The sequence below is a fragment of the Panulirus ornatus genome, chromosome 13 (assembly GCF_036320965.1).
Source record: "Panulirus ornatus isolate Po-2019 chromosome 13, ASM3632096v1, whole genome shotgun sequence".
NCBI lineage: Eukaryota > Metazoa > Arthropoda > Malacostraca > Decapoda > Palinuridae > Panulirus > Panulirus ornatus.
This window is the reverse complement of record NC_092236.1, coordinates 54,325,187-54,339,848: the sequence shown is the minus strand read 5'-3', so window position 1 is coordinate 54,339,848 and position 14,662 is coordinate 54,325,187. Positions and strand designations below refer to the sequence as shown.

At 40.1% G+C, this 14,662-nt stretch overlaps 1 protein-coding gene across 1 annotated transcript in view; it reads left to right on the top strand.

The window, feature by feature from the left end:
* Positions 1–10,836, top strand: part of LOC139752907 (SPRY domain-containing protein 3-like) — a 43,243-nt gene extending 32,407 nt beyond the window's left edge. The window contains exons 8-10 of the mRNA XM_071668962.1: positions 1,826–2,004; positions 3,810–4,059; positions 10,316–10,836. Of these exons, the coding sequence (XP_071525063.1) occupies positions 1,826–2,004; positions 3,810–4,059; positions 10,316–10,450 (564 nt within the window). The 3' untranslated portion in view covers positions 10,451–10,836. The remainder of the gene's footprint in view (positions 1–1,825; positions 2,005–3,809; positions 4,060–10,315) is intronic.
* The last annotated feature ends 3,826 nt before the right edge of the window (positions 10,837–14,662 follow it).

The window sequence follows — 14,662 nt, the reverse complement described above, 5'->3', positions numbered from 1 at the left end:
GGACGTAAATTTGTGTTGCAATATTGCCTTTGGCCTTGTAAATGGTATATGATTTTTTTGTTTATATATTTTTTGGCAGTTTCCCTCATAAAAAGTAGCACCAGGAACAAATGAAGAATGGGTTCATTAGCTCACATCCAGTCTCTTGCTGTCATGTAAAACGTACCAAAACCAGAGCCCCTTATCCATAGATAAGCCCCATGGACCTTTCTGTGGCTTCCCTTGACCATTTCAATTGCCCTTGTCCAGCCCAATTGACAGCACGTTATCACCAGTTTTATAACATAATGTTCTGATTTAAATGATATACAACTCAACCTATGTACTCATAAACTTATGTTGCACTACTGCTGGGTGTATGAGGAACTCAATGAATTATTTTCAGGCATATGAAGTGGGCTTTGGTGCTTTGGTAATTTTTTTTTGTCAAAAACAAAGATGTGTGCTAATGATTTTTACTCTTGGTATCCTAAATAAGGCAAAAACTAGAATATGCTTCTCATGTTTGGTCACCATACCTAAAAAACTTAAAGAACTCATCGAAAATGTTCAGAGGAAGGCAACAAAGATTATAGTACCAGAATTAAGTGAGCTAAGTTACAGGGAAAGGCTGGAGGATTTAAATTTACCCACCTTGGAAGAGAGAAGGATGAGGGTGACCTGATCAGACACTTTAAAGAAAAGATATAGACAAAGTGAATAGTAGACAGTACTTTGAGATGTAGTAATTAAGGCACCAAAGTACACCTTGAAATTTGATAGGTAACTTGTAATTAAGGTTGTAAAGAAATACTTTTATGGTATATGAGTGGTGGATGGCTGGAACAGATTAAGTGAGGACATGGTTGATGCAGACAGCATACAGAGATTCAGAAGGTTGCATGAAGATGATATTCAAAAGATGGAGTTCCATGAGTGCAAAACTCCCTCTCCTTACAATACAGATAGATGATTACATAGCTACTAGTTGCCCCATTTTTTTGCTGTCTTGTCCTCAGTTAAGTGGGGGGTAGCATGGACTTTAATCTGCCATGACCCTGATGGTTAGACAAATATGTTGATGGAAGGGCTAATGTATATACATCATGGTTTGGATTTGAACCTTGAGTGGGGCATCTAACCACTTTGGCTACAGTTGCTTGGTTGCCTTGTGTTTTGTTTCACTATGCCACAACCTCAGCTCACTGGTGGTAGCAAGGACTTTCTTCTGTTACAGCTCTGATAGTGTGACAAATATATTAATGGAAGGACAGATGTATATTTGAATCCTCGGTAGGGTATCCAGCCATTTCAGCCACACGGAGGTTAAAAGACATAGTCACCAGTTGACCATTGTGCTTTCATCAACCTCACCTCGATGAGGGTAGCATGGACTTTAATCTTATCATGGCTATGATGTTGTGACAACTGTATCAGTGGAAGGACAAATGTTTACACTTCAGGTCGAATTCGAACTCTAGGTAGGTTGTCCCACTACTTCGACCAAACAGAGGTTGAAAGACTGTTTTCTACTTTATTTTGAGATATGTCACATTTTAGGGTAACTATTATTCTTTTAATGTATGTAATGGGTCAGCAAACTTTAAATGCACAAGTATCTTGTCTTTCTGATAACCATTTTATATTCAAAGCTATACAAAAAATTATTCAGACATCTTTGTTAAGTCCAAAACATTATCTATAAAGAAGTAACACACCATAAATATTTTTTAGATTGACAAGAATCATTCATTTTTGAGTGTGGTAATTACTGAATGAAGTATATGTTGATACATTAATTGTTGTTGCCATGTGTGTCCATAGATATTTCTCATATATTTTTCAGGAATACCCCAAGAATCGTCATCCAGGATGGAACAGAGGAAGCATTGCATATCATGCTGATGATGGGAGAGTCTTCACAGGGAGCACTGTAGGAACCCTTTTTGGGCCACGCTGCCACAAGGGAGATGTGATGGGATGTGGTATAATTTTCCCGAGAGACTATGTTTGTAATTATGATAGGTAAGCGATTATTATTTTTGAGTGTTATTTGTGTTACAGGAAGATAGTTTTATACTCATGTTGCCCTGTTTATAACCTTGTATATTTGTACCATTTCTTTTATCCAGTGTATGTGCACACACACACACACACACACACACACACACACACACACACACACACACACACACACACACACACCAGCCTAAGCCAGGTACCCATTTTATCAATCAGCCCTGAGGGGAGTATGAACAGCTGGGTGGACTGTGGACTGGCTGCTACAACTAGGATTCAGATTTTTGTAGGTTTGATCCCAGGTGGTGTATGCATGCATGATTTTCAATAATGCTGATTTTAGAAGTTAGACATTGTAATTCATGTTTTCTTATGGTAAAGCTCTGTCAACTGGATCCGATTATATCTGGCCTTATAGTGTTCATTTGGTTCATACTCTGTCATACAGTATTTCTTCCCAGTTCTCTTGCCTTATCCATAAGAAGTTAAAGTGGAGAAATATATTAGAGAATAGTGAATAATGGATGTATATACATGTGTATGTGGGTGGGTTGGGCCATTCTTTTGTCTGTTTCCTTCCGCTACCTCGCTAACACGGGAGACAGCGACAAAGTATGATATAATAAAAATGAATATATATATATATATATATATATATATATATATATCCAACAATGTTGTATGGTTGCGAGGTGTGGGCTATGGATAGGGTTGCATGGAGGAGGGTGGCTGTATTGTAGATGAGATGTTTGAGGACAGTATGTGGTGTGAGGTGGTTTGATCGAGCAAGTAATGAAAGGGTAAGAGATATGTGTGGTGATAAAAAAGAGTGTGGTTGAGAGAGCAGAAGAGGGTGTCTTGAAATGGTTTGGTCACATGGAGAGAATGAGTGATGAAAGATTGACAAAGAAGATATATGTCAGAGCTGGAGGGAATGAGAAGTGGGAGACCAAAGTGGAAGTGGAAGGATGGAGTGAAAAAGATTTTGAGCGATCAGGGCCTGAACATGCAGAAGGGTGAAAGGCATGCAAGGAATAGAGTGAATTGGAACGATGTGGTATACCAGGATCGACATGCTGGCAATGGATTGAACCAGGGCATGTGAAGCGTCTGGGGTAAACCATGGAAAATTTTGTGGGGCCTGGATGTGGAAAGGGAGCTGTGGTTTCGGTGCATTATGCATGGCAGCTAGAGACTGAGTGTGAACGAATGTGGCCTTTGTTGTCTTTTCCTAGTGCTACCTTGTGCTCGTGCAGGGGCAGGGGTTGTCATTTCATGTGTGGCGGGGAGGCGACGGGTATGGATATAGGCAGCAAGTATGAATTATGTACATGTGTATATATGTACATGTCTGTGTATGTATATATATGTGTACATTGAGATGTATAGGTATGTATAATTGTGTGTGTGGACGTGTGTGTGTATACATTGTGTATGGGGGTGGGTTGGGCCATTTCTTTCGTCTGTTTCCTTGCGCTACCTCGCAAACGCGGGAGACAGCGACTGAGCAAAATAAAAGATAAATAATAAATATAAACGAACACAGTGCATGGGAACGTGCACCTTCATAGAATGTACAAACCTCCAACAACCAGTATCGAACCCGGGACCCCTGTGCCACAGGCGGGAATGAATGTGATAATGAATATGAGCAAATGAGGCTATTTATTTACCTTTTCCTGGTACTACCTTGTTAACAAGGGAAATGGTAAAGAAGTATGTTTTCCCCCACATAGGTTATATATGATCCATGCAGTTGCTGAAATTATTCCTGATTTCAGAAACATTAACACTTAAGTTTTCTTTTTTAGTGAAGGAGGAAGTATGGAAGAAGAGAGTCCAGAGCCACTAGATTGTGATGACCTCTTGGAACATCTGCTGCAGTACCAACAACATGCACTTCCACCTGCCCTTTCACCTCGTTACCCACTTCGCCACCGCCGCCCAGTCCTTGCTACAGATTCTGAGGAAGATGAAGATGAGGAGGAGGAGGAGGAAGAGGAAGAAGAGGAAGACTCCTTAGAACCCCCTCATCAACATCCTGCAGGAGGAAAAGTACAGGTGTGTTATCTTAAATTTTTCTTTACATGTCTTTCATGCATATATGACTGTTCCCATGTTTTTTTTAATCATGACCTGTGGTGTGGTTTTGCATTAGGATGCAGACATATTTACCAGGAAATTCCACCACCAACTGTGCTGTTTCATCAGACTAGTAACAAAACAGCTATCAGAGTTTTATGTGCATGCACGTGCTTGATGCTTGACAAATTGAGGAAAGAATGGTAGTGTTTTAGATACCTGGGAGTGGATCTGGCAGCAGATGCAACCATGGAAGCGGAAGTGAATCATGGGGTGGGGAGGGGGCGAAAATCCTGGGAGCCTTGAAGAATGTGTAGAAGTCGAGAACATTATCTCGGAAAGCAAAAATGGGTATGTGTGAAGGAATAGTGGTTCCAACAATGTTGTATGGTTGCGAGGCGTGGGCTATGGATAGAGTTGTGTGCAGGAGGGTGGATGTGCTGGAAATGAGATGTTTGAGGACAATGTGTGGTGTGAGGTGGTTTGATCGAGTAAGTAACGTAAGGGTAAGAGAGATGTGTGGAAATAAAAAGAGCGTGGTTGAGAGAGCAGAAGAGGGTGTTTTGAAATGGTTTGGGCACATGGAGAGAATGAGTGAGGAAAGATTGACCAAGAGGATATATGTGTCGGAGGTGGAGGGAACGAGGAGAAATGGGAGACCAAATTGGAGGTGGAAAGATGGAGTGAAAAAGATTTTGAGTGATCGGGGCCTGAACATGCAGGAGGGTGAAAGGCGGGCAAGGAATAGAGTGAATTGGATCGATGTGGTATACCGGGGTTGACGTTCTGTCAGTGAATTGATTCAGGGCATGTGAAGCGTCTGGGGTAAACCATGGAAAGTTCTGTGGGGTCTGGATGTGGAAAGGGAGCTGTGGTTTCGGGCATTATTGCATGACAGCTAGAGACTGAGTGTGAACGAGTGGGGCCTTTGTTGTCTTTTCCTAGCGCTACCTCGCACACATGAGGGGGGAGGGGGATGGTATTCCATGTGAGGCGAGGTGGCGATGGGAATGAATAAAGGCAGACAGTGTGAATTGTGTGCATGGGTATATATGTATGTGTCTGTGTGTGTATATATATGTGTACATTGAGATGTATAGGTATGTATATTTGTGTGTGTGGACATGTTTGTATATACATGTGTATGGGGGTGGGTTGGGCCATTTCTTTCGTCTGTTTCCTTGTGCTACCTCGCAAACGCGGGAGACAGCGACAAAGCAAAAAAAAAATATATATATATGTTTTTATTCATACATATTCACCGTTTCCTGCATGAGTGAGGTAGTGTCGAAATCAGATAACTGAGCCATAGAGGGGGAAAAAATCCTCACTTGGTTCTTTGCTTTATTCCTTCTTATGGAAAGTAATACAGGCAGGGAGGATTTCCAGCCAACCGCTCCTGCCCCTGTTAGTCATCTTATACAACATGCTGGGAATATGTGGGTAGTATTCTTTCTATCTTCCCCCCAGGGATAGATGATGTATCATTTTCATTTTTTTCCATACTTAATCACCCTTTCCCGAGTTAGCAAGGTAGCACCAGGAAACAAAGAAAGGCACATCTGCTCACAGGAAAACAGTCAAAAAAGGCCACATTCATTCACACTCAAACTTCTTAGCTGTCATGTATAATGCACTGAAACCACAGCTCCCTATCTACATCCAGGCCCTCACAGACCTTTTCATGACATTTCACATTCCCTGGTTCAGTCCATTGACAGCTGTCGACCCCAGTATACCAAATCATTCTAATTCACTCTATTCCTTGCCCACCTCTCACAGGTGCTGGATCTTGACTGTCTTCAAAGGCATGCGGTTGGTCATTAAGTTGTGTAGGCCCTCCACCTTATGATGGGATGTTTGACCAATATCCTTATTTTCTGCTGAAAGGGCAAAAGCCATGTCAGTCCTCTTCTGTAGAAGACAGAACATCCGGTTTTGATAATCTTAAATGACCCCTAGCTAATGATAATGTTTGGAACAAAATTTGACTTTTCCCAATAACCAGGAACCCTAAAGAGTGAAATACCTGTCCAGAGGTATTCCTATAAATGGTACATAAAACTTTGAGTGCAGAGGAGAAAGTCATCCTGACAGGCCAATATACTATATGAATACCTTGCCTGTGAAGAACTGTGATTGTTGAATTGATAAACCTGGTAAAGACCTAAGGACTATTAGAAAGGTCAAATGGCAAAGCTTAAAACTTTCGAATCTTATGCTAGCCTTGAACCCTGGAAACTGGTGATATTTCATTTGAACCAGAACATGCTAGTAAAAGTCCATGAGACTAAGGGATACTGCCTAGTAATCCAAGAGCTGTTTTCCTGTGGGGCAGGGTAGCGACAAGAATGGATGAAGGCAAGCAAGTATGAATATGCATATGTGTATGTATGTGATGTCTGTGTATATGTATGTATATGTTGATATGTATATGTGCGTATGTGGGCGTTTATGTGCACATGTGTATAAGAGTGGATGGGCCATTCTTCATCTGTTTCCTGGCGCTATCTTGCTGACACGGGAATGATACAGTTCATGGTGAATAAATTAAGAATCAAATGATTTTTGTCTGATCCCTTCTTAATGCAGTGGAACAAGATGTACTGAAAGTTTTTTCTTGTGGTCTTTTCCGTTGCTCCACACCCTACTTTTATTCTATAGTTAGAGTAATTACCTCCTTTTTATATCTTCATAGGATTTCGTTTCTTCATTAATATCCGTTTCATTTCTTTGCAACATATGATAAAGATTCTGAACCGCATAGTCACTGTTCCCAAGTGGGATTTCATACCTGATCTTCTGTATTTCCATGCTGTTCTAAGTGAAACAGTGATAAGTGATAACAGGATTGCTCGTGTATCAAACTCTCTGACTCGTGCTGAGTGACATGCTGTTATGAGAAGTTTTACCGAATATATATTAAGAATATGTGTCTCCAGGACACTATCCCCCATACAGATCCAGATCTTTTCACTTGATTTCCTTGTAATTAGAATTTTCCATTATTAGAAATTTTCATTTCATTATTTTTTTTTTTTTTTTTTTTTTTCTTTTTTTTGCTGTCTCCCGCGTTTGCGAGGTAGCGCAAGGAAACAGACGAAAGAAATGGCCCAACCCACCCCCATACACATGTATATACATACGTCCACACACGCAAATATACATACCTACACAGCTTTCCATGGTTTACCCCAGACGCTTCACATGCCCTGATTCAATCCACTAACAGCACATCAACCCCGGTATACCACATCGCTCCAATTCACTCTATTCCTTGCCCTCCTTTCACCCTCCTGCATGTTCAGGCCCTGATCACACAAAATCTTTTTCATTCCATCTTTCCACCTCCAATTTGGTCTCCCTCTTCTCGTTCCCTCCACCTCCGACACATATATCCTCTTGGTCAATCTTTCCTCACTCATTCTATCCATGTGCCCAAACCATTTCAAAACACCCTCTTCTGCTCTCTCAACCACGCTCTTTTTATTTCCACACATCTCTCTTACCCTTACGTTACTTACTCGATCAAACCACCTCACACCACACATTGTCCTCAAACATCTCATTTCCAGTACATCCATCCTCCTGCGCACAACTCTATCCATAGCCCTCGCCTCGCAACCATACAACATTGTTGGAACCACTATTCCTTCAAACATACCCATTTTTGCTTTCCGAGATAATGTTCTCGACTTCCACACATTCTTCAAGGCTCCCAGAATTTTCGCCCCCTCCCCCACCCTATGATCCACTTCCGCTTCCATGGTTCCATCCGCTGCCAGATCCACTCCCAGATATCTAAAACACTTCACTTCCTCCAGTTTTTCTCCATTCAAACTCACCTCCCAATTGACTTGACCCTCAACCCTACTGTACCTAATAACCTTGCTCTTATTCACATTTACTCTTAACTTTCTTCTTTCACACACTTTACCAAACTCAGTCACCAGCTTCTGCAGTTTCTCACATGAATCAGCCACCAGCGCTGTATCATCAGCGAACAACAACTGACTCACTTCCCAAGCTCTCTCATCCCCAACAGACTTCATACTTGCCCCTCTTTCCAAAACTCTTGCATTCACCTCCCTAACAACCCCATCCATAAACAAATTAAACAACCATGGAGACATCACACACCCCTTCCGCAAACCTACATTCACTGAGAACCAATCACTTTCCTCTCTTCCTACACGTACACATGCCTTACATCCTCGATAAAAACTTTTCACTGCTTCTAACAACTTGCCTCCCACACCATATATTCTTAATACCTTCCACAGAGCATCTCTATCAACTCTATCATATGCCTTCTCCAGATCCATAAATGCTACATACAAATCATTTGCTTTTCTAAGTATTTCTCACATACATTCTTCAAAGCAAACACCTGATCCACACATCCTCTACCACTTCTGAAACCACACTGCTCTTCCCCAATCTGATGCTCTGTACATGCCTTCACCCTCTCAATCAATACCCTCCCATATAATTTACCAGGAATACTCAACAAACTTATACCTCTGTAATTTGAGCACTCACTCTTATCCCCTTTGCCTTTGTACAATGGCACTATGCACGTATTCCGCCAATCCTCAGGCACCTCACCGTGAGTCATACATACATTAAATAACCTTACCAACCAGTCAACAATACAGTCACCCCCTTTTTTAATAAATTCCACTGCAATACCATCCAAACCTGCTGCCTTGCCGGCTTTCATCTTCCGCAAAGCTTTTACTACCTCTTCTCTGTTTACCAAATCATTTTCCCTAACCCTCTCACTTTGCACACCACCTCGACAAAAACACCCTATATCTGCCACTCTATCATCAAACACATTCAACAAACCTTCAAAATACTCACTCCATCTCCTTCTCACATCACCACTACTTGTTATCACCTCCCCATTTGCGCCCTTCACTGAAGTTCCCATTTGCTCCCTTGTCTTACGCACTTTATTTACCTCCTTCCAGAACATCTTTTTATTCTCCCTAAAATTTAATGATACTCTCTCACCCCAACTCTCATTTGCCCTTTTTTTCACCTCTTGCACCTTTCTCTTGACCTCCTGTCTCTTTCTTTTATACATCTCCCACTCAATTGCATTTTTTCCCTGCAAAAATCGTCCAAATGCCTCTCTCTTCTCTTTCACTAATACTCTCACTTCTTCATCCCACCACTCACTACCCTTTCTAATCAACCCACCTCCCACTCTTCTCATGCCACAAGCATCTTTTGCGCAATCCATCACTGATTCCCTAAATACATCCCATTCCTCCCCCACTCCCCTTACTTCCATTGTTCTCACCTTTTTCCATTCTGTACTCAGTCTCTCCTGGTACTTCCTCACACAAGTCTCCTTCCCAAGCCCACTTACTCTCACCACCCTCTTCACCCCAACATTCACTCTTTTTTCTGAAAACCCATACAAATCTTCACCTTAGCCTCCACAAGATAATGATCAGACATCCCTCCAGTTGCACCTCTCAGCACATTAACATCCAAAAGTCTCTCTTTCGCGCGCCTGTCAATTAACACGTAATCCAATAACGCTCTCTGGCCATCTCTCCTACTTACATAAGTATACTTATGTATATCTCGCTTTTTAAACCAGGTATTCCCAATCATCAGTCCTTTTTCAGCACATAAATCTACAAGCTCTTCACCATCTCCATTTACAACACTGAACACCCCATGTATACCAATTATTCCCTCAACTGCCACATTACTCACCTTTGCATTCAAATCACCCATCACTATAACCCGGTCTCGTGCATCAAAACCACTAACACACTCATTCAGCTGCTCCCAAAACACTTGCCTCTCATGATCTTTCTTCTCATGCCCAGGTGCATATGCACCAATAATCACCCATCTCTCTCCATCAACTTTCAGTTTTACCCATATTAATCGAGAATTTACTTTCTTACATTCTATCTTCATTATATTTGTTGATATTTATTCCAGTTTTTAGATTTTTTGAGACTGTATATTTTTCTATTGTTTCCTGTAGTTTCTTATAGTTACTTTTCCCATTATATGTTGTGGGAATGAACCATCATCCTGTCTGTTTGTTTTTATATGTATTTCTGTGCAATATTTGTGGATAGGTAGGAGATGGAAAGAACATATTTGTATTAGGGAACATAAGCAAGTAGCTTAAGTAAGTGTAGGTGTAAACTGTTAAATGTTTTTCCAAGATTAACAGAGCTGACATATACATATTTTACAGGTATTCTTCACACGAAATGGACAGATGATTGGTCGGCGTGAGGTTGCTCTTCCCAGAGGTGGCTTCTTTCCAAGTATCAGCATGGGTAGCATAAATGAACGGGTCAGAGTTGACCTGCGCCCGTTGACTGGCTAAATATCAACTTGAAAGTTGATATTTATTGTTGATAAGTTATTTCAGATAACTGTCATACCAAAGAGAACAGTTATTTTGCAACATTGCCCATGGAAAATGGTAGGGTTTAAGATTTGCTGTTATTGCCATAGTATAAGTAAAATTTAACTTCTTTGTGATATACAATAACTTGAATCAGTCATTGTTTTTAAGTTTTGTGGTGCATTGCAATCATTCAAAGAATTAAATTGATGTTTTTGATACAATAAAACTTCTCAAAACTAGGCCTTATGAGGGAGAGTGTTTCTGGTGTACTGAAGTTTCACTGAAACTGAAATTCTTTTAAGTCAAATTTAGGTACTGTAATACCAAATAATGAATAAGTTGAAAAGCAAATAATGCCAATATACTGTATTTTATTCCTGGGTTAAGAAATCCTGATGATACAGTTGCTCTAGCATGCACATAAAGAGACTTGAGTCTTCAGACTTTAAGTCAGTTTTTGGACTAAAAGGATGAGTGGTGACAGTTTCACTTATTTGTCACTTGCTTTATATTGCTAAATTACACAATTTATATTTCACTGAATTACAGTTTATATTTCACTAAAAGGTAAATCATACTTCCAGAGAATCAGTTTATTGTTACAGTGATTAGTGTTTTTCTAGACTCTCAGATTTTACTAAAGTTGCTGTACAGTTGTTATCTTCTTATCAGTACATCTGCCATTTACTTGAAGTCATTTTGAATGCACTTTTTGTTTTCAGCAACTCTTTCATATGACCTTTGTTCACATTTCCTTAGTTTGGTCTTAAATTATATAACATTTTACCATCTACAGTGGAAGAGGCTGTGCACTTTTGTAATGGCTGGAATGCTGATCCTACTTTAACTTCGAGATGTTTAATTTGGTGGCCTGATCTGTTTAAGACTTAGAAATTCACAAGTCATAGGATTTGCCAGTCTTTCTCTGCTAATGGATAGGCTTGTCCCACCATGTCCTTTGCTAGTTATTAAGGCAAAAAGCACAAAAATCATGAGGAAATGCAGGAGGTTAACAGTGTCACAGCACACCCAAACCTGACAGATGAAGCTAGAAAAGATTTTATATTTTCATATTTTATTGCTCCTGAGTACTATTCTAGTACAGATGTCTTTATATATATATATATATATATATATATATATATATATTTTTTTTTTTTTTTTTTTTTTTTTTTTCAAACTATTCGCCATTTCCCGCATTAGCGAGGTAGCGTTAAGAACAGAGGACTGGGCCTTTGAGGGAATACCCTCACCTGGCCCAATTCTCTGTTCCTTCTTTTGGAAAATTGAAAAAAAAAACGAGAGGGGAGGATTTCCAGCCCCCCGCTCCCTCCCCTTTTAGTCGCCTTCTACGACACGCAGGGAATACGTGGGAAGTATTCTTAATCCCCTATCCCCAGGGATCATATATATATATATATATATATATATGTATACATTTTTTTTTTCCATACACATTCGCCATTTCCTGCATTAACGAGGTAGTTATACTTATTTATTTATGTATTTATTTATTTATTCATGCCATTAAAGAAATACAGTATAGAAATAAGTGGAGATACAGTTGAACAAATGATGCATACCAAATTATGGATGAAGTGTTATGTCAAATAAGTCCCAGAGCAGTATATTCACATTTGATGAAAAGCATACAGCTTTCTGGCATGATTATGTTCCCCCCAAAATCTTTTAATTGTGAATTCATTTGATTTATGTCTACTCCTGTGAAAATTTACTGTGTGATTTTATATGTAGATAAATGTATATGTAAACCCAGGGCCTATGATATGGAGCTTTGCATCTTCATGGTTGTCCTCCACATAGAACTGGGTAAAGTGGGCTCCTTTTAGGGTGGGAAAGTCCTTGACGATGCTGTACTCCTTTCCGTCCACTGAAGATGATACAGCCTCATTTAAGGTGACTTTACACTCACAGGCAAATTGTGGGAACACCTACTGGTATAGTTAGTTATGCAACCCCAGTTCCCTTTTTATGGGGCTTTTGTAACTTTGAGGCTGACCTTCATATAGGAGTAGGGTGAGGTGGCTCTTTTAAGAGATGAAATTCTCTGCAAAGCCATACTTCTTTCTGTCTGCTGATGATGTTACAGCCTTGTTGAAGGTACCATTTGCAAGTGGATCCTAGGAACATCCTCGTGTAACTTTTTCATTATACAATTCGAGGACCCCATTTGTGTAACTTTTGCAACTTTAAGTCTGCACTCCATATAGAAGCAGAGAAATTATTGACTTTTTTGGAGTAAGAAATTTCCTAAGGAGACTGTACTTCTCTTTGTCCTTTGGCAGTTGTACAGCCTTCCTGAAGGTGACTTTTCACTCATGGTGTAACCACTTGGAGTCAAGAGTCATGTAAAACCTACTGGTATACTTATTTATGTATGTAAAATTATCCTAGTACCAATTTATGTGAAAGAGTCCAGGTACTACTCAGTACCTTTCTAAAAGCTCCTGCAGCCTAAGACTGCACTACTTCCAGTAGCAAGGAAATGCAGACTCTATTGGAGTGAGAAGGCCTTTGTTGAGATTGTGCTCCTAATGATGCAGCCTCGCCAAAGGTGACTTTTCACTTATGATGTAAAATCATGTGGTTGGAGCTCAGTAACACCCCTTCTGATATATATTCTTACTTCTTTCCTGCCCCAGGAGTCCCTTCTATCTTCATAAGGTTCTTACAGCACTCAGGAAGTTGGCCAAAATCACAGATATTGTGATGTGTGTGCATCGATGTGCAGAAAGTGCAGAGCATTTGTGTTGTAAGTACTCCATGTCATCTTTATGGTAGTTCATTGTGGGCATGAAGGGCCTTGGGATATATATCATAATCGTGTTTGTAGTGATAGATGATGCCTAGAGCTTAGACAAGAGGGTGTGACTCATATTTATTTGGGGAGTGTGGTTTCTCTTGGGTGGATGTCTGGTGAGTTGGAGTTTAAGACTGAGCTTTAAGGTTGGTTGTTTAGTGCTTTCTGGGTAATTTCAGGATGTATGGCATTTTTTCCATGTTATATTTGTTGGAGTGGGAGATTTGTGAGTAGAGGTTACTGATGTGTGAGGCTGGGGTTAGCTTTTTATCTCTATTTGGAGGTTGGTAGTTAGTTATAGAGTGGTTTGGGTGGAAGTTACTTATTGTTGTTGCATAGAACTGAGTGGCGACCATGTTGAGGTGGGATTGTATCGTGAGGGTTTTCATTTCATTAAGAAGTTGTGTCTTTATGGTTGCTAGGCAGGCAGTGATTGTTAGAGTGTACAATTTTGTGCAGTTTGCAGCTGTATAAACTTTGCTTTTGTTGGGGTGGAAGGCTAGGTAAGGTGAGATATAGTTTAAAGTTGAGCAGATGAATTGTTTTTGGAAGATTTTAAGTGATTCTTTTTCTTGTCCAAATCTAATGCCAGGTACTGTTCTGAGGGTATTTGTTTTGTATGTTGCTTTTGTATTGATGCTTTTGTTGTAGGGAGTGAATGTCAAGTGTGTTTTGTATATGTTGGTGTTTTATTCACTGACACTATCTGTACATTCAAGGTGACAGGATGATGTGAGCTTGATTCATGTCTGTCTGAGGTTAAAAGTGATTGAATACTTTTTTGGAGAGGTAGACATGTTTGATGTTGCTACTGCAGTGTTAGGGTTTTGTGCTGTGAGTGCGAGGTCATCTGCATATAAAAGGAGCTTTGGACCTAACTTATCTGTGTGGCCAGCTGCTAGAGCACTGCAGGAGCCTCACAATGATAGAAGGGGCTCGTGGGCAAAGAATAGAGTACTTTAGTATTTAAGAAGTTCATGATTATAGATAAACAGAACCAGACTTTCATTATTTTCTGTAAATATTATAGATGGGTAACAGACATTACACAACACACAAAATGTATACTCAGCAAGTGATAGAGATGCTTTGTTTCCTATTTGAGCTTGGAGGAATTTAATTGATTGTAGGTGAGTCACTCAAGTGATGCAGCAAGACTTGCCTCTTCCCCACTTTTCACTGCTTAGATGCTGCCATCACTTATCACTGAGTTTAAGTCAGCCTTCATAGCCTAAAAATGGAAGAGTTAAAAGGATACTTTAAAATATACCAAATCACATATGCACTGTGCTGCAGCAATTAGTGGACTCACAATGTGATGTTTGTGGCTTTAGTAACTGTTTACCATTTTTCATGTGCTTTCTGGC